This window comes from Sciurus carolinensis, chromosome 14, assembly GCF_902686445.1.
Source record: "Sciurus carolinensis chromosome 14, mSciCar1.2, whole genome shotgun sequence".
NCBI classification, from domain to species: domain Eukaryota; kingdom Metazoa; phylum Chordata; class Mammalia; order Rodentia; family Sciuridae; genus Sciurus; species Sciurus carolinensis.
Window position 1 is genome coordinate 32,384,157 of NC_062226.1, and position 20,353 is coordinate 32,404,509.

At 44.7% G+C, this 20,353-nt stretch overlaps 1 protein-coding gene across 4 annotated transcripts in view; it reads right to left on the reverse strand.

The window, feature by feature from the left end:
- Window positions 1-20,126, reverse strand: part of Nr4a3 (nuclear receptor subfamily 4 group A member 3) — a 38,517-nt gene extending 18,391 nt beyond the window's left edge. For 2 of the 4 annotated variants that reach the window (XM_047524445.1, XM_047524444.1), the window contains exons 1-5: window positions 19,628-20,126; window positions 16,252-16,425; window positions 13,103-14,073; window positions 9,334-9,463; window positions 8,687-8,859 (exon numbers count right to left, since the gene is read on the reverse strand). In XM_047524445.1, the coding sequence (XP_047380401.1) occupies window positions 8,687-8,859; window positions 9,334-9,463; window positions 13,103-14,071 (1,272 nt within the window). In that variant the 5' untranslated portion in view covers window positions 14,072-14,073; window positions 16,252-16,425; window positions 19,628-20,126. Of the gene's footprint in view, window positions 1-8,686; window positions 8,860-9,333; window positions 9,464-13,102; window positions 14,074-15,297; window positions 15,370-16,251; window positions 16,426-19,627 lie in introns of all 4 variants that reach the window. The other 2 variants (XM_047524442.1, XM_047524441.1) reach the window with 2 other exon arrangements.
- Between the last annotated feature and the right edge of the window lie 227 nt (window positions 20,127-20,353).

Consider the following 20,353-nt stretch of genomic DNA (forward strand, 5'->3'; position numbering starts at 1 on the left):
GTCAGGACTTGTAGCTGCTTAATAAAAATGAAATAAAATTTAAAATTCTGTTCTTCCTTGTACTAGCCACATTTCGAGTGTTCAATAGCCAATTGAAGAATGGAACGTTTCCATCACTACAGAAAATCTACTGGACAGCATTGATCTAGAAAGCTTCAAAAGGAAAGAAGAATGGTACCACAGAAATGAAGTCTCTACCTAGCTTTCTTATAGTCTGGTAGAAGGACTGATTTGCTTGAATCACTGGAAGAAAAATTTTTCTGCTTCAGGCGGGAAGATTGACATAGCAAGATAATAATCAATGGACAGCCAACAACACAGATTCAAGAGATATGCAGAAGCACACATGTAAATATGTCTTTCATTGCCTTCAATTAACATGGCTAAGTGAGATTTGGTATCCCTTTTCTCCACTGATCCTCAGGGACAGGGATTTTAATCCTTATTTTACAGATGAGCAAACTGAGACTCAGAGACACTAAGAAACTTTTCCAAGTTACATTAGTAATAGTGGCAAGCCAGGACTCAAAATGGCTCTGGGACTTCAAGTCCTTCACTTCCTGGCTGTTCATAGCTGGTAGCCCATGGGATGGTTACTGAGATCTTTAAAAAGCGTTTTGCTTTACTCTAATTGGGGCTCTTCAGGTATGTATTTATTGGCCCCATGCTTCTGTCAACAGCACAGTGGCTGGCACATAACTGCCCCTCAATAGATGGTTGTCAAATATATTTTTTCAATGAAAGAAGAGTCAGGGGAGTGCCTAGGTTAGCCACAATGCCAAAAGCTGATTGGAGGAGAAACAGTCACTAAGCAGTTAGCTACTGACTTCAGAGCTACCTAGGCATGAGGACTTCATTAGATCTAGACTTAATCAGGTATTTCTTAATTTGTGTTTTTCCAAGAAGCATCAAGACATAACTAGAGGAATATCAGACAGAGCTGGCCCCTAACTTGTAAAATAATGTAGCATTATTTCACTTTTCTGAGCCTAGTTTTCTGTTCTGTAGAATGGGGATAATAATACCTTCTTCAAAATCTCGTTGTGATGATTAAATGTGATACCGTATGGAAAGGGGCTGACATGTAGAACAAGTGTAACGAATGGTGATGGCGATGATGGGGTATGGGTTGTGACACTTGAAATTGTCACCATGCCTCAGCTTTTGTTTATTGAATGGGGGAATGGGCTGAAGCAAGAGTTTTCTCACTTTCACTCTAGCTTTCTAAGATCCTGTAACATCAGGTCCAGTTTAAAGTTCTGACTCCTCTGTTTCAACAATCCCACACAGTTCCTGGGAGTCTATGAAACCATGGATACTGTGCAATGCTCTGGACCATGGGACTAACGTCCAGGAGAAGAATGGCTTTCCCAAGGACATTTGAGAATGCTGCATGGCCCTATCTCACAGGCATTTCCCACCACCTCCTTTCAGCACACATACCCTTAACCAGAGGAGAAAAGAGGGATTTTTCTTTTCTTTCTTCTATGAACCTAATTTCATATTCTTTCCAAAGATGAAATTCAGGGGAGTACCTCCTTTTAAAAGTTGACAGTACTACATGAGAAACCCCCTACTGAGTAGTAGCATGAGGAAGGGGAAAGTATGTTGGACCCAGTCGCAGGTCCTCCAGGCTCTGGCAATGACCTACTATGCAACTCTAGACAAATCCCTTAACTTCTCTGGTTCTGTTTCTGTCTCTGAAACAGGAATCAACCGGATTAGCTGATCACTAAGATTTCTTCTGCGTCTTGCATTCAAAGATTATAAATACTGCTAAATCACACCAGATATGATGTTATTGCCTGGAATTTGACACCCATTCAGCATTATTTGTTTTTAACAAGTGGGTTAAATGGAGAGATTAAAGGATGTGAACTTTCCCCTGGAGATGGGATCTAACAGCCCCCTCTTGCATTGACTTCCCTGGACGGTGGCTCACAACTCAACAATCTCTCAGCTTCCAATATTTGTTCAGAACTCACTAGAGCGGGTAGCTTTCACCTGGGGTCCTCTGCAGGCCTCTGCCCCTGCTGGGCTCACATTTCATGCCTCCTGCATTCAGGGAACAGTGGTCCCTGCCTGCCCTGTGTGTGTACTTTTCTCTGATGGAGCCCAGCAAGGAGGAAAGCCAGCAGGCCTAGCCTGTCAGTCTCCAGCCAGACCCTCTGGGCTTCACCTGCAGCGATTCTGGTCCAAATCCCAGAATTCTGGAGCCAAACTGGATTCAGCCTGAGCCACCACCAGTACCTTGGGGGTGACTGGAGGGTCAGTATCCAATGCTAGGGGAAAAGAAAAATCATCTTCTCTACTGAACAAAATATTTAAAGAAACAGAGCAAAACATTCCAGATTCTTTGCCTGCCTGAGCAGTTTAGACTTGGAGTTGGAAGAACCAGATCCCCAGCCCTGTTTCTACACTCTCTTACAGTGCTTTGACTCTGGGAAAGATAAGTTTAGGTTCACTGAAGAAAATCTAGAAATATTTGCTTACTGATTATGCCTATCAAACCCAGACCAAATACAGAAGAATTTCTTTAGTAATTTTTTCTTGTTTATGCTAATTTTTTATTCCAGCATACAAGAACACTTGATCCATCAGAATTTGGCTTTACCACTAGTCAAAGACATTGCATTATGTCCACTGACAGTCAGTGCCAAATGGAGATTTCTCTGAAGCAAGATATCCAGAGCCACAAACAATAGTAATGGTTGTTATTTAAATGAAAATGCACCTGCACATTTCATGCAGCAATAACTCAACCATACAAGTCAGATTTCAGCAACAACCTAGACCTAAAATAAGTTATTCAAAGGGACAACATCAACCCTAAAAAAATTAGTGATGTGATGCTTTAATAGTACAGTAGAATCAAATGTTTGTCTCATTTTCAGTTCTAGCTAAATATATAAAATATTCTAAGAATGTGTTTCTCTCCCCTTAGTATGTTACTTTTCTCTGGGTCTTTATATCTCTAAAAATTTTAGACATGATCATTCTATGAGTCAAGCAATGTATTCTTAGGTTCTTACACTTTAAAAAGTGATTTTTTAAGTTGGCAATGAAAAAAAAATTGGCAATGAATATATTTCCCACAAATTTCTTCTTTTCTATCTAACTGCCTGCTCTCCTCTTCTGCAAAAAGTCAAAGCCAATAAAACTCCCCTCCCCGCAACGAATGACACCACCATAGATCCATATTTACCCTTTTTCTTTCGACTGGGCATGAGAGCTTTCTGAGGGCAGGAGCTTTGTCTTGTTCAACAATCAATGTGCTTACAGTGCCTGAAACCTGATAGCCATTCAACAAATGTGTTAAATGAATTAATGCTTTCTAAAAAATTTGTATCTCTATTGTTCATTCTTTCTGAACCCCAAGAAAAACTGGGAAAGTCAAGGTCAAATGGAATTTTCATTATTAAGACATACTGGTGGCTCTTAAACCTTAGAGTGACAAAGAACCATCTGAGGCTCCTGTTAAAATATAAATTCCTGCCTGTCTCCCTCTTCCCTCAATTCGGATTCATTAGGTCTGGGTGTGGCTTGGGAATCTGCATTTTAATGCAAACACTGCAGCTTTTCTGGGTATCATTGATCAGGGAAATCCTGACCTGTACTCAAGAATAGAACTGTAGAACTGTAGCAGGTGTGATGGTTGGAGGGTCAGGGAGAGAAGGTTGGAAGGGACCACAGAAGCATATTTAGTATAATCGCATCATCATTCAGATGAGGAAACTGAGGCCCTCGGAGGGACAGGAACTGGCCTGAAATCATCTAGGGAATAAATTGTGAGCAGTTTGAGTGTCTTCTGTGAAGATTCGTAAAACCACTCCTTTTTGGTCTTCTTCATGCCGCTCTCTCCATAGGTTTAACATGTGCTAGCCGCGTTGCCTCTTATAGACTATTCTGTGAACACAAACGCTATTTGCTGATGCCTCGTTTTGTCTGGGCAGCGCCTCTTATATTTGCAGTCTGTTACTGCATTCAATGGCATTGATTACCAGAAAACATCCTAGTGTGCTGAAAATACTTGGAATGACCAACTAATGAGGACATTAAGTATATTTTCTCATTAGTAATTATGCAGGCACTGAAGCCAAGCCCAGTGTCTATATATACTTGTATTGCTAAATTAAAAGCAACTGTGGGGCAGAGAATAGCAGCATTTCGAGAAGAAACAAATCAAACGTGACATGTTTTGACTGCACTGATGTACAATGATCTGAGCTCATTTCTGAGGGAGAGAAGTTTGGCCCAAAGGAGAAGTGAAGGTCCCAGAGCCAGGAATGCGTCACAGAGCTCAGGAGCTCTTGTTCTGGCCTCTTGAAGCATTCATTCCCTCTGTGACTTGGAACAAAACCCTTTCCCTTCCCACAAATGGAGAAAACTGCTCAATTTCTACCTTCCAGGCGCATATGCTGTTACATGGAGATTAAAACATACCAGCGCTGGCAAGCATCTCCTTTCTCTACTGACCTGATTCGCTGGGGGAAGGTTGCACCTTTAATAAATTGTATTGGTGAAATCAGCTCTCAGACTTGAACTTGACAGGGCAAATTCTTATTCAAAATGTAATAAATTGTGGATACATATTGAAATGTTAACATAAGTTACTGCTGAGGATTGGGATCTAGCAGGTATAAATGAAGAGGAAAATATCTTTTAAAAAATGGGTATATATTACTATTATTGTAAATTTGTAAACACCTAACAAAGTTTCTATCTTTAAAACTCTGATAAGGCTGGATGCCCTGGAGTTGCCTGTAATCCCAGTGGCTCAGGAGGCTGAGGCAGGAGGATTTTGAGTTCAAAGCCAGTCACAGGAAAAGCGAGATGCTAGGCAACTCAGTGAGACCCTGTCTCTAAATAAAACATAAAAAAGGACTGGGGATGTGGCTCAGTGGTGGAGTGCCCCTGAGTTCAATCCTCAGTACACCACCCCAAAACAACTCTAGTATAAAGTTGCCATTAAATAGAGTGGCAACATGATGAAATGTAAATACCTTGAGTGATGTGCCTTGGGTTTTATGCTAGTTCCGCCCTGACCCTAGGCAAGCGAGTTAACCCCTTTAAGTCTTCACTTCTCTGAAAATACTGGGGCTGAATTAGATGATCTCAAGGTCACCTCCAGTATGTGAATTTGAAATATAAAATTTTAAGGGAAAGGTTATGAAAGTTGAATTTCAATCAATGACAGTCTTAAATTACTGAAACCATATATTTTGCCACAGAGGGGGCTTAAATGAAATTATATAAAAATATATGTGATGGTGCCTATCTCAAAGTAGAAAATCAACAAATTCATTTTGTTTCATTCATTTCATGTGCTAATGTTTTGATAGAGAAAAGAGAAAGTTTAATTTTAATATCGAGTTACTTTAGCCTTATATATTCTTACATGTATATGTATATGTAACCACTAGCATTCAGTATGATAAGGGAAATCTCAGAATCATAAAATCTTAAGAGTTGGGAAAGGACTTAATGTCATCTAAAATAACCTTACTTCTTGTGTTGCTGATCTCACACTTTGACAGCAGCTGGTTTGACCTCAGAGTGATCGGGAAGAGGTCTAGCCCTGCCAGTGGGAGCAATAGTCCTTTTTGCCACGGGGCAAAAGAGTGACCTAATTCCACCAAAACTTCCTTTCTTTCTCTCTAGTTCTATTTCCTACAATCATCTCTTACAAGTTCCCAGAAACAGTACCCACATTCTTCTTAAATCCCAGCTTGGAACCAAATTCAGTTTTTGAAGAGTGGTCTGACAGGACAGAGTCCATGAGACTATACTAAATTTGGTTCTGGTCCCGTACTTCTACTACTGCAGGAGGTAATTCAGCATCCCTCTCTTTCACCACACACATACTTCGTTGGTTCATATTGAGTGTCTATGGAATAAACTCCGGAGATTCTTCTTAACATGAACCACTGACAAGCCAAGGCTCTCCCATTTTTTTTTTTAATTCTAAATGCTGAGCTTCACATTTATTTTTGTTAACTTTCTTCGTGATGGTTTCAGCCCTTCCTGTTCCAACCTGTCGAGATCACTCTGAATGTTGATACTGACATCCATCATATTAGCGATCCCTCCCAGCTTTCTGTCATCTGCAAATGTGATCAGCATGCTCCTATGCCTTCATCCAAGTTTTTGACGAAAACTCACTGTATTTTTTAAAAAGTCTTTTAATTTAGTTGATTTTGGTCCAATTTTTGATAATTCTGTAAAGCTATCTAAAAGCAGGAGAACCTAAGCTATAAGGTTCAACCTGATTCCAAAACAATGCAATTAAAATAAATATGCTTTGCAAAATTGAGCCAGACCCCAAAGGTAGTCTCAATGTGACCCAAACTCTGGCATGGTCAATCTGCTATTTTGGACAAAGCTAACAATTAAATTGGATAAATGTTTGTTGATGAGGATGATGACTCTAGACGAACAGACTGAATGGTGCAGAGGCAAGCAAACACACTGGATTGATTTTTCAGTGTGGAGACAGTTCCTAGCTGGGACAACTCAAAGTACTAGGGAAAGTTTGCCACTGAATGAGTTATTAGGCCACATAGGCTGATAATTGGATAATCTGGGACCAAAATATCACTTCTGGAGCCTAACTTCATGGGATTGACCATGAGGAGTGATGTCAAGGCCCTGGAACAATGTCAGATTGTGTGTTGTAGCCTTGGCCAAGGCAGTGCCTAGATGCTTCATTCATATAGATGGACTGCATGGGGAGAGGGCAGCGGTATTTCTTCATTCCCAAACATTTTTCCAGCATTCACTCATTGAAATCAGAGAGGCAGTGAAGCTTGGTTTTAAGGAACACAGACTTTGGGTTTCATATATTTGACTCCTAAATTCTATCTCAAATGCATGCTAGCTGTGCCCTTGGGCAAATCAGTCCTTTAGCCTGTCCTAGTTTTAATTGCCTCAACTATGCAATGGAGCTCGTAATACTTCTCTGAATGGTGTCATTGCATGGTACCTAACATATGTATGTTCTTACTTATTAGTATATTCAACAAATAGCAACGTTAAAAAGTTTGGTCAAGGAAATAACATATAAAGCATTGTGCTAAAACTTTGACAAGTATCATCATATTTAATTTTCAAGAACGATCCCAGAAATAGATGTTTACCTCATAACACAGATGAGGAAACTGAGACATTAAAAGATGTAATCAGTTGTTCAAGGTGACCCAACTAGGAAATGATGGGGTTGGGGTTTTAATCTAGGCCTGCTTGCTTCCAAAGCGTAGGCCCTTAACTACTGCATTATTCTGTTATACTATTATCTGAGACTTGACTTTAGTCAAGAGCTGCTACTTGTAATCAGAAGAAGAGTCCTCAGCTTTTGGTGCTAAGGATCAACTGTGCTTCTTAAAGGGAGTCTTGTGATCAGGTGTAAAGGAGGCTTCACAGCCTAGTGAGGGTGGGGATGTGGGAGAGAGGATCCCAGCAGGTACATCAGTCATTTCTGTCAACACTACAACTGCAAAGGGGGGTACACAGCAAAGACACACTTGCACACTTTGCCAGACAATCAACTGGATGCTTGAAATTCTGACTAAACCTGGGAAAGCAGTCTGGTAATTGCTGCCTATCAGATTGACCAACTGGGGACGCCTGTGCTGGTCTGCCTTTTTTCTGTATTTCTAAGTTTTCTTGTCTTCAAGTGGAGATAATGATCCCTACAGTCCATGAATGGTTAAGGATTAAATGAGACAATAAACTACAATGTCTTGCTTATAGAAATTATTCAGTAATTGTGATCTTTTTCTCTTCCTTTCCCTTTTCAGTCAGACCCTGTTTTATTAAAAAGTTTGCTTTTCTAAATCCTGTAAAAAAAAAACCCTGCCTTATAGTACTGTTTGTACATTTTCTCAGAAAATCCTCTCTCATGGCTCTTCTTTGTGTTACCTAAATTTACAGGATTCAAACTGATGAGATTTTACTATATCCCATATGCAAGAAAAATGGTGATATATTTTGGCTGATTTAAATCACAACACGGGTAACCATTTAAAGTTTTAAAAGTGTTTCCATGATTCTTGTGTAGGTGATGTTTGAAACATCCCTCTGTGGTTAAATATTGTGATCATCTCCATTGTAGGGATGAGAAAGCTGAGAAGAGAAGCCTGGTGATACAGGCAGGAGGCAACTGAGGTGGCGTTCCATCCCGTCCTCCCGACACCACCTGATGTCAAGGCCAGAGCTCTCTCCTCTCCATCAATGGTCTAATTCCTCTAAATAAGCAGCAGGTCAATCAATTCCAATGCAATTGGGGAAACTGCTTAGGAATGACTTGAGGCTTACCCAGAAGGTAAGATCATAATATGAAAAAAAGAAAACAAAAAACAGTAGTCATTTTGTCTAGACCATAAAAGAAATCTACAAATTGCAGTTCACCTGTGCAGAATTCCATTGGCACAACCACAAGAACCCCACAACAATGGGTACGACAGGTGCAGCATTGTCAGGGTCATTTGTTAAGGCATTTAGAGATCCAATAAGGCTAATTGTTTGATGCAATGGATGCACTAAATTCAAAATAAAATGAGAAATATAGAAAAGGTATGAAAACTGACTTGCATGGTCCCAAGCACAGTCATTCAATCAGCTCTTACTACTAGCATCACGAATAGAGATCCTGATCATTCACTCCAAAGCAGGACATCATAAAACTTACTCTGGAATAATCAAGATCTCTGGGTGTTGAGTCTGTTAAAGCTCGGACAAGGGCATTCATCATACAGATCGGAGGAGAAGGTGGGGACGGCTGAGAAGGTTCCTGCTGTAATGGGCTCTTTGGTTTGGAAGGCAGCCGACCTCTCCTCCCTTTCAGACTATCTGTACGAACAACTGATGCAGAGAGAGAGAGAGAGAGAAAACAATCTTTAAGATTATGTTATGAAAATAGAGATAATGTTATGATTAGGCATAAATCACAAAAAGAAAAATACACCATAGTTAGACAATCATTAATAGGAACAACCATTAAAAAGTGGCAAGAAGTTTGAAATAGTACTCAACAATGATTTAATGAGAGTTGAAACAAGCAGTAAAAGAGACAGCCCATACTTACGTTTGGTAATGAATTAGCTCTGAAAGTATCCTTCTTAAATAGAACAAAGATGCATGTACACAAGCTGTCTATTGATTTTAAGAAATTAGAATTAGTAGTCTGTGACTATTTTTAAGCATAAAATACACAAATAAAATGCTGGAAAGAAAGAGATACTAGAAAAATTGAGTATCCCATCAAAAATATTAATTTTTTGTGTGATGACTGAGAATACATATAAGCAAACTGGATGGAAAGCATGGTATCCGTACCTTCTTTAACCATTCCGACACTGAGACACTTCTGAAATCGACAGTACTGACATCGGTTTCGACGTCTCTTGTCTACTGGGCAGTTTTTATTTGCCAGGCAAACATATTTTGCATTTTTCTGCACCGTTCTCTGAGAAAATACAATACAGAGATAGTCAACTAATAGTTTCTGGAAAGAGGTAGGACCTGACAAGATGTATTTTAATTACAATGTGAAAAGCGACAGCGCAATTCGTATAATTAGATAAATTTAATTTCCTAACATGCTAGCCTGCAGGAAAAACAATTTTATTAGTGTTAGCTGCTGACAATGAAAATCATCTTGGATTGTTCTGAAGCAAGTCTCAGGAGACACCCAACTCTGAATGATAAAATCATATCTGAAATTACCAGGTCAACATATCATACCTTGGAGGATTGGATTATCTCCACTTTTAATATCCCTTTGGGAACAATTTTCTACTTTGTTCCACTCCCCTGATTATTGCTGACCTTATTAAAATAAAATCAAAATTATCTGGGATGTACTTTGTATGCTATCACTATTGTAAGTCAAATATCTCAGTAACTGGCTTTGTTACCCAATAGAGATGAAATCGTAAAAAGCAAAATCAGGATTTGTCTTGTTAGAGCACATAAGAAATAAGGTTTTAACTCAAAAAGAAATTCACTTAATTGGCTTGTGTAGTTTATCATTAAAGGATATATATGGTAAACTGGCTATTTCTAATTTTTTAAAACAAAATCTTAAAACTGAATGTCAAAGTCACTGACAAGAAAGAAAAAAGAAAGGAAGGAAGAATGAAGTAACCCCAGGAGACAAATAAGATCAAGAGAAAGATAGAAATGTGAAAGTTATATATTTTCAGTGAAAATTCCCACTAACTGGTTATTTCATAAATGACTATTTATGCAGACACCAAAATAGCTATATTGTAAAAAATACATCATAAAAACTTGGGCTTGGATATAAAAACAATGTATTTTTCAGAATCACATAGAATTTTAAAATGACACATGGAGAAATAATTAAATATATTTTATGCTCCAAATGTAAAAAAAAATGCTTGTTTTTTAAACTGAAAACATTTATACAAATGGATGCATTTCATCACTTGGGGTAAAATTCTTCAGAAATTACCTGGATCTCTACAACTCCAAATACAGCAGAAAGTTGGAAATCTATTTGGGAAATCTGGCTGCATTAAAAAAAGAAAAATCCAGATAACTGGGGCTTTGTGACCTCTTTTGCATTCAAAATTCTAGGATTCCTTTCAACCTTTCCTTTATTTTCAGTGATCCTCAGCCCCCATGTTTCAGTTTGCATCTTGTCATCTTTTAATTTTATCTTAGAATATAGTTTCTAAATTTCTTATATAAAACTTAAAAAATATAACAAAGCCAACCTATCTCAAGATTAAGATATATTTGCCCAGTTTAAAATGCAAAATTCTGAGACACAAACACACTTTTGAGTTTCTGGCATTTAAATTTTCAACAGTCTGTAAGGATAGGAAACTTGTGCTTTCTGAATGAAGCTCTCTTTCATTGAACATGCAGTAATTTCTAACACTCTATTTCTTGCCATTATCCTCAAGGTGATATGCCAATTTAAGTGCTAGTGGCATTTTGCTTCAGGTATACATTTTCCCAATAACCTGAAGCCTTCCCCACATTTGTGTGTGCCTGCACAGTTTAAGGACAGAGAGAGATCGTTACGGTTCAATCACTGGATTCCCATCATTAACTGCACTTCATGTCACATTTTTAAAGAATTCAATTTAATGGTAGAAAGCCACTGGGTAAAACCTGCTCCCGTTCCCTTAATTAACAGATCTGTGGGGTTGTTCTCCTCTATCCCACCCCCACCATTTCAAGTATAGATTTGTTTTCAAGGGATTGTGCAGAAGAGGGAGGCTGTTGGAAGGCACTTAATGGACATTTCTAGATTCAGAATGTATGACCACTCCCATATTTCAGTCAACTCTAAGTTATTAAGGAGTGATTCTATTCGCAGACTATTCGTGATTCTCTTGTTTTTCTTTCTTTTCTCCTTTTCTGCTGCTTTTTTAACTGTCCTTAATGCTGTACAAATTAAATCTGCTAAGGGGATGCAGTTACTTCAAAGTTGCCCTGATAAAGCTCAGTAGTTAACATGCAAAACAACATGGCTAAGGTTCTGCATTTAAAACATCACAATCTTGCATACCTGTAGGGCACTTTCTATATTGCAAAGTCTTTCCATAAGCATTTTATCATGTATCTACAGAATTCAATTAATGACATGATTACCATCTCCACATCCAAAATGACTGTGGCTTGTTGCTAAGTATTCCCATCCACAAACACATTTTTACAAATACTTTGTAGTTTTCATTTAATAATGAACTATTGTTTATAGCCTTTTAAGAATTCTAAAGTGCTTTTGCATATGTTTTTATCTCTTTTAATACAGCCTTTCTCTGAGTTTTATTCACTGATAGGGAAACTAAATCCTAGAAAGAAGTGTCATGCATAATGTCATGCCATTGGTAGGTGACAAACTAGAGGTCCTATTTGAGTCTTCTCACCCAGTTCTGGCACATTTTCAGATGTATCCTATTGGTCTCCAAGTCCGAGTTACCCAATCAGCATTCTGCGTCCCTTCTCCCTCTACCCTGCCCAGCACTGGAGGCTGGGGAGTGACTTGTGTGGGTTTGCAAATGCCTGAAATAATGGTCAGTGGTGTGGGGAGGTAAGAGGGTGGCAGAGAAGTAAATGTCTGCAGCAGTCTGGTAATGGCAAAAGGCAGAGCAGCAAGAGAATGAGGTCCCTTCCCAACCCTGGGTGAAAATAGCATTGAACTCAGAAGTCAAGAGAAGCCAGCTGGATCCATGCTGTGTGCAGCTAAATCACTATGTACAGCCTGCTCCAGGGTTCAATTCTTTAGGGTTTAGCTTCCTCATGGCATGGGTAAAGTCTGGGAAGATGGATGACCCTCCCACTGTTAAATTCTCCTCTGGGTTTATGAGAGAATGAACAAAGTTGAAACCTGGCACTGTGGGCAGTATGTAGAGAAGGAAGGGCTCCTAGATTAGTGGATTTATGAGGCCCCCAACTTCTATCTCTTATGAAGGGAGTCACCCAAACTGCATCTAGCCAGTGATACTATCTACTCTGCAAAGCAGAACTCTGAATAAGGTAGGTGCTTTGGGGTCACAAAACATGAGTCAGCATCCTGCCTCCATCCTACTCTGAGTGTGTGTTCTGCCAAAGTTGAATGACCTCTCTCACCCTCCATTGCCCCAGTTCTGAAATAAGGATAATTATCAAGGCACTGTTGACCAAAATAGCTATTGAGAAGCCAGAATTCAGTCACAGGTCTTGCTAATTCTAGAGTCTCAGTTCATACTGTGAGGATTAAGTGAAATACAAATGTCCTGGGCCTGCCATGCAGATTCCATCACCTCAGACACTCTGGACAGACAGAAAAGGAATGCAATGTGTTTTTTGCATTGTAGAGGTTACAGATCCTTTCGACAATCTGCTGAAAGTTCTGTTCAGAAACATGCTCATAAGGCCATGTCAGATCAGGAGGTGTGCAGAACCCTTAGGTCCATCTCTGGGTGGCCTGAAGTTAAAATCCTGGGGAAAATGGGTCTAAAGTGTAAAGATGACACCTCTCAAACCCGAAGGACAAGGGTTACCTCTACGTTCACTAAGATGATAACTTCAGCTAAGGGGCTAGCTGCAGAGGGGAGGGGGGCGCCAGGAAGAGGTGTGCGCTCACCTTGAAGAAGCCCTTGCAGCCCTCACAGGTGCGCACCCCATAGTGCTGGCAGGCAGCGTTGTCTCCGCACACAGCGCAGGTGCCCTCGCCAGAAGACGAGCTCCTGTTGGGGGGCGACGGCAAGCTGGGGCTCTCGCCCAGCAGGCTGGTCGCAGTAGGGGAGGCAGTGAGGCCAAGGGGCGGGAAGGCCAGCGCGGCCGCCCTCTTGGTCAGTGGCAGCCCATACGGGTGGCCCTCGAGCGCGGCAGCCTGGCTGCCCGCGGCGGCCGCGGCTCCCAACGGCAGGCTGAGTGCGGCGGCGGCCGTCGGGTCATAACCGAGGTGGTGGCCGCCCGCCGGGCTGGGCGTTGGCGGGTGTGGCGGCGAGGGCTTGAAGTGAAAGAGCGGGAAGCGTGCGCCCGCCACGGTGGACACGGCTTTCATCGGCGGGTCCAGCAGCGGGCCAGGCGCAATGCAGCCAGGAGCCGAAGGCAGGGCGTCGTCCCACAGCGCCCCCGCTTGCGGTGGGAAGCCCGGCGTGGTAGGGGTGGATGGCGGGGACTGCTTGAAGTACATGGAGGTGCTGGGCAGTACCTCGTCCTCCGGGCCAGAGGGAGGAGGAATGGACGGCTGCGGCTGCTGCTGCTGCTGCTGGTGATGGTGATGGTGATGGTGGTGGTGATGGTGATGATGATGGTAGCCCTGCGCGCGGCCCTCTTCCATCTTGATCAAAGGCCGCGGCCCGGAAGGAGGCATTTGGTACAGGCAAGAGGGCTTGAGTTCGTAGCTGCTGGGGTAGCCCTCCATGAAGGTACTGAAACTGGGCAGGGACGTCGTGGCCGTGGCAGTGATCTCTGTGCTGCCGAGGTCCATGGTCAGCTTGGCATAGTCGGGGTTCATGATTTCCGTGCTGTATTCCGAGCCATACGTCTGCGCTGCATAACTGGACCCTGGAGGCGAAGGGCTATACTGGGCTTGCACGCAGGGCATATCTGCAGAGGCAGGGAAAAGGGTCTTTCAGAAACAAGCCAACTGGATGCACTGCTGTCTACTCTGGGAAGCAGAGAAGTAGTGACCTCTTCTCTTTCTGTTAGCACAGACTTTCTTCCTCCCTGGGAAAATAGCTGAATCCTGAAAAGGGGCCACAAGACCCAGAATCTGGCCTCCTGGGAACCTCAATACCCATCTTCTTTCCCTTGCCCTGTTTTCTACCAGACCTGGGAACTTGATGTCTTCCCTTATAAGCCCAGAGGTGTATTTAAAAAGTGACTTTGAGTCCTGTAAACTAATTGGAGTGACTCCTCAGTCACAAGCTGGGAGGACAAAGGAAAAGCCACGGAATGCCTTATTGGTTAATTTTGGGAGAAAGGAAGTCTTTTGGTCTCCCAAGCCACGCACATTGATTTGTAGATCTATGAGTTAGTCAAAAAGATGTCCTGTGTGGGACTTACTGGCCAAGGGAGACAGTGACATTCTAACATTTTATGAGTGCCAACTGAGACTGCCCACACACGTTGTGGTTGCTTTCTCCCACCACCTCCCTACTCCTCTAGCAGCCTGCACGAACTGGACCCTTGTTGATGACTTCAGCCAGCTAGGTGGTGAGGTGGGAACATAGGCCCAGGAAATGGACTCGGGGGAGTTTGTGCCATCTGCAGAGAAAAGACCAGCAGCTGCAACAAAACGCCCACCAAAACGGCTCTCTGCTACACTGTGTTTGTATGTACGTGTGTGTAGGCTGCACACTTGCACATGTGTGTGTGTATCCCAATTCTGACTAATAAGATATATCAGTGGCTGTTTAAAGAAAACAGTTAATAGTTAATAGCTATCATAATAAGCAAGTTAGTCTAAGAATTTACCAGGACAGAAGAATGAGTTTCCTAGAAAAGAACGTAATTTCTGAATAGGCTTGGTTTCTTTGCCAGTTTGACTATGGTAAGTCCCAAACCAACTGGTATCCAAGGTGCTTATTATTGTTCAGAGAGGTGGAACTGGCTGAGAAGACTCTGAGAGCTATTGGCTCTATTAGATGATTTATCTGATTATGTTCCTTCTTTATAGCTAAACAGTATTGGTAAAATGGGATGTTTCCGGTGGTTGATTTTTCTGAGCCAAAGAAAAACCTGGTACTTAATGTCTGTAGTCTACGGTGTAAAAGGTGTGACTAACAGAAAAATGAGTACTTCACATTTCCTTTGACATCTTTCTCTTACCCACATTTCCAAATCTGATTGAGTCATGCGTGTATGGGATACAATCTTGACTTGAAAAAAGGTGATGAGGGCCTGTTGGAAGAAGCAGTGATGAGGAGAGGCCAGTTCAAGCTTGTCTTTTTCCAAGCAGGGCCTTAAAAACACACTAGTTTGTAGTTAAAGGATCACTTGTCTTGGTGTTCATTTGTTGGGATGAAATGAAAGGCTCATCATTTAAAAGAAAGAACACTGCCTGCCTGGTCTTTCATTTTGTCTCCCTTCAGCAACTCTAGGATTTCTCCCTTAGTCTTTTCTCTCATTCTTAACTGCCATTCCCTACCTACTGCTTTTCTTTGTGTTTTTCTGAAGTTTCCAGCTGGAAGATGAGCTTGCTGGGACTGTGTTCTATTTATCTTCATATCTCTGGTGCCTACACAGGCCTGGCATCTAGTATCCCTTTAACAAATTTGTAAAGAGGTGGTGCAAACCAAACCTGCCGTCCTTTCTTTTGCCAAATTTACATTTACTTCTTGGCTTTCAGCTTCTATGTTTTTCACTTTCCCTCTGAGCTTCAATCATCCAAACTTCTGCACCCAAATAATTTTGGTTTTATAGAAGCTAAATTACTTTAGAGCGTTCCTCATGCTCTGAAGTGATCCCATAACTCTTAAACGCATACACTGGATATAAAAGGACAAAAATTAAGACATTAAAATGTAAAAAGACCCTCCTTCATTGGATATTTGCATTTTTCTTGGGAAATATAATTTTGAGGAATGGAACACTTAATTTAATTTGGCTGCTCCAACTGGATAGCAACAGGGTGTGGTATACAGAGGAGTTTCGTGCTAGGAAGCCACCTGTGCTGTGAAATACGGGGCCAGCAGTCACTGTGCTGGCACTGGGCAAGATGACCGGTCTGCCCGCTAGGTGTGTGGTTCCCTCCACCCATTTCTCTGGCGCAGTCAGACCTACCTGGAGGGTATCTTGCGCGCTGAATGGTGGGGCTGTGGGTCTCTCCAGCAGAGGCTGAGAGTGTAGGAGGCGGGGACGTCTGGTGAGGCGAAGCTGCGGCGGTGCTGCCCGGCTCCGCTGAGGGTCCAGGCTCCCGGCCCGGGCTTGCCGGGCTGCGTTCTCCCGCAGTGGGTTCTACAGGCACCGGGAAGGAAGACAGAGATCTCTGTGAGACCAGGCTATGTCACCGCGCTCTGGGCTGGGCGAATGGGTGGGGAGTGAGTGAGTGTGGTGCTGTCTAGAAATTCTGGTTAATTACAAAGAATTATCATAAGGTGAGGTAAAGGTGCTTAAGGGTCCCAGCGTCCTTGAGAAAGAAGCATCACATTGCCTTGGGGGAAGCTGAGGAAAGGTCCGCAACCACTGCGCACACCGTGGTTTTGTGGCGCGCCAATTGAGGCTACAAGCCCCGCAGCCTGTGGTCGTCCAGGAATTTATCTCTCTACCCTCACAATTGGTTCGGAGCTGGCTAAATCAGGAAAACTGAAGGAAGGAGAACAGTTGAGGAATGAATTCCACCCGAATTTGGGGGTCAGTGAGTGCACGAGCGGAAAATAGCCATTTTCCAACTCCTCTCGCCCCCACCCTTTAAATACAAATTTCACAGGATGCATAGGAAATGCACAAGGTCCGGAACGAATGCATGAATGCCCCGAGGAATTAAGAAAGTCTACGCTTTTCATTCTAAATGCTAATGGGGCTTCGCTTCTATTAGACGCGAGTTTCGGGGACCAGGGGTCAAGCAAACAAAAGGGCACAGCGGAAAACGGCCCAAGCTGAAAACCAGGCGATGGGGCGGACAGCGTTTGCAGTTGGTGGAGAGGGTGGAGGGAGGTTCTCTGCACTCAGCCGGCGGATGCCCCGAGGGTGGGCGGTTTGTAGGCTCGGGGCCATCCCCTGACCTGGAGGGGGCACATTCCGGAGGGCGCCAAGCGCAGCTCCCAGGCGAATGTCTCAGCGTACAGAGTAGCGAAACTTTGTAGCTGAAAGCGCCGCTTGGTTGCCCTCTGGGAAGGATCAGGCTGCCCCAAACTCCGGCCAATAGCGCCCCCTTTGCTCGGGGTGGGCACAACTTGAAGGGTAGCAACGTAAACCGAAAAAGAACCCAAACCAAACAAAAAAATCTCCCGGGTGTGCAGGTCGCAAGGGTAGCGTAAGTTTCGTCTCCCGCCACTCGCACGCGGGAGCTTGCTTGCAAGAAGAGAGAGAGGGGCTCGGAGACCCCAGGTCCGGGAAACCCTCGACAGTCAGGAAGTGGGGATTCCCTTGCTAACCCCAGCCCGAGTTGCTCTGATCGAAAGCTTGCGCTCGCTGAAGAGCTGGCACAAGCGGATCTTTCCACGGCTGTCGCATGTGCTTTTCATCCCCCAGCATCTTCAGTGGGGGTTTCCAGCAACTCCCATCTCCTTCTCCAGTGGGTGCCCACATTCCTGCCCCTCTCCGGGAGCCTTTCAAGCAGAGACTTTCTCTAAGGGGCGACCTCTGAACTCGAGTGGGTGGGGGTCGCGTCTTCCCCAAGGAAGGGGTTCCTCTCAAGCGCCCAGCGTTCGCGGAGAAAGCCATACAACCCTTCCTACAGCCCAGCCGAGCGCCCCACCGCTCTCTCCGCCCCCCAAACGGCCGGTTACCTAGGCAAAGCCTCGGCGCCTGGAAACACGTTCTGCCGCTCTTGCTCGCGGCCGCCGGGGCCGGGGAGCTAAGAACCTCGGGGTTGTAAATTAGGAAGAAATAACTACCTCTGTCAAAGCCTCTTTCTTTCTCGTGGGCAGACGAAAGGAACACCCCCGTGTTCCCCTCCCCGCGGTGAAGTGTGTGGAGGAAACCGTGAAACGCACCATTGTGACTGGGGCTCCTCCGCGGAGTTTCCAACCCTGGGGAGCGGGGGCGGAGGTTGGGCGGGGGCAGGAGCAGTGGAGGAGAGACCGACAGAAAGGCAAAGACAGAGATTCTCAGAAAGACCGAGGGAGACTTGACAAACCGCGGGGGAGCATTTCTGCGAGCGCAAGGTCCCAGGAAAGGGGATGAGAGGGTGTGGAGGTTGTCGTGGCATGAGGAGTCTTTGATATTCACATTGCTCGCACCTTATTCAGCTAAAATAACTCGAATAAAGTAATTTCATTCATTGTGCCCAGTATCCGCGCTGGGCAGCTTTTTCTTTTCCCAACTCGGTTCTATAAAATATTTCCCCGTGGGAAAAGGAGACCCGGGATTGGATTCGCGACGGAATGGTTGAACGGCGCCTTGTACCCCTCTCTGTGCACCCCAAGGCCCTGGGATAACAGTTCGAGATTTCCGATTACTAAACTCTTTGCAGCTCTTTCCTCTTGCGACGGGCGCATAGATAAAAGGTAATCTCCAAGAACGTTCGGAAATGAAGGGACAAATGCTTTCCCTCGCATGACTGCCCGAAGCTACCAACAGGTTCGAGAGGTGCCTTTGGAAGTCAGTTTCCGCAGGCTACGCTCGCATCACCGCTCTCTTCTCACCACCGAGAACTTTCATTTCTACTAAGAGTAAAACACTCGAAACAACTTCTCCAAAAGCGTGAGTTCTGTCAGTGAAAAGTAAAGCATTCCTTTCCTACACCACGTCAAAGCCAGGAGGAGAGGGACGCTGTCCCCACGCGTGTCGGGGCGCTGGAGCGAGCAATTACACCCTATTACCTCCGAAGGGAAAAGTGTAAACCGGTAAGTCGGCGACGCCAGGCAGACGTGCCTAGTGAAGCCCTAGGCTCATTTCAATACAATAAACCACATTCCTACAATTACACCCTCTTTCCTGAGATCTCCGAGCGCCTCTGCAAACTGGCCGCTACTGCCCAGGCCTCTTCCCTCCTAAGCTTTCTCCCAGACGACCAGCTCCGTTCCACCATTAGGTACATTAACTTGGACCCACCAGAGCCCCTATTTTCAATCCTACTTAAAAGGCAGGAGAATTACTGCCGTTCATCACCAGGGCTGCAACTCCCTGCCGCCGCCGCTGCCGCCGCCGCCGCCGCCGCCGAGAGCATCATTACCATGACAACTAGAGCCGAAATACCCTGAATTACATCGCTGGAGCTGTTACTGCACAAATCCCGGTCCTCCTCTTTGTTAAAGGCTTTTCGCCTCTTCGGGTGGGGAGAGGAATCCCACGAGCTCCAGAGTCCTCGCGAGCCCGCTAAAGGGAAAAAGTTTCAGATCAACCCACGGGCCGCTTGGCAAGCAAAACCGGAGCGGGGAGGCGTGTGTGTGGGGGGGTACCCCACACTCAAAGTTGTCATTTTCAAGAGCGACGCTTCCCAGCGCGCCAACTTTTTAACAAGTCCCCTTATTAACTGGGCAAATCTCATACGTACTTGAGTGCTGTGGCGGTTCCGTCTTTAGAGCGAGTTTCTAGAGAGCTGTCCCGAAATCTTCACTGGGGGGGAGTCACAGCTGCTGTCCCGGAAGGGCTGCGGTGTATAAGCCCAGCGGCTCCCAGAGGCGGTGAGCGGTTGGTGGGGGATGCTGCGATCGCGACTCATGGGAGAGCGCCGCCGAGAGGTTTCGCCGGCGTCCTGGCTCCGGCCGCGACTAGGGGATAGGATGCCGCAGCTGTTCCCACCTCCACTGCCACCGCAGGCGCTGTCAGCGTTGCAAAGTGAGCCCAGGAGGGGCGTCCGGCTGCGGCGCGGTGCTGCACCAGCAAGGGCGCAGGGTTAGAGGGGTGTGAGCGCGCGGGAGAGAGTAGAGTGTGTGTGCGGAGCGTGTGTGCGCGCGTGTGTCTGTGTGTGCGAATGAGGGAGCGGGTGTGAGCGTGTCTGTGTATTGGGAGCGGAGGAGGAGCAGGAGCTGGAGGGGTGGGGGGCGGGAGGCTGGAGACTCCGCTCTCCCGGCTGCGCGTTCGCTCGCTCTCTCGGCACGTCATTTATGCCACAGGAGCCCTAGCGGCCTCTCCATAGAGTGCCTGGAATGCGAGACGTCAATGTGACGCCATGGGACGCTACGTCACCCTCCTCCTCCCTCCCCTGGCCCAGCCGGTTCCGCGTGTGCGAGGGAGGGTGTGTGAGTGAGTGTGTGTGTGAGTGTGTTTGTGCGTGCTT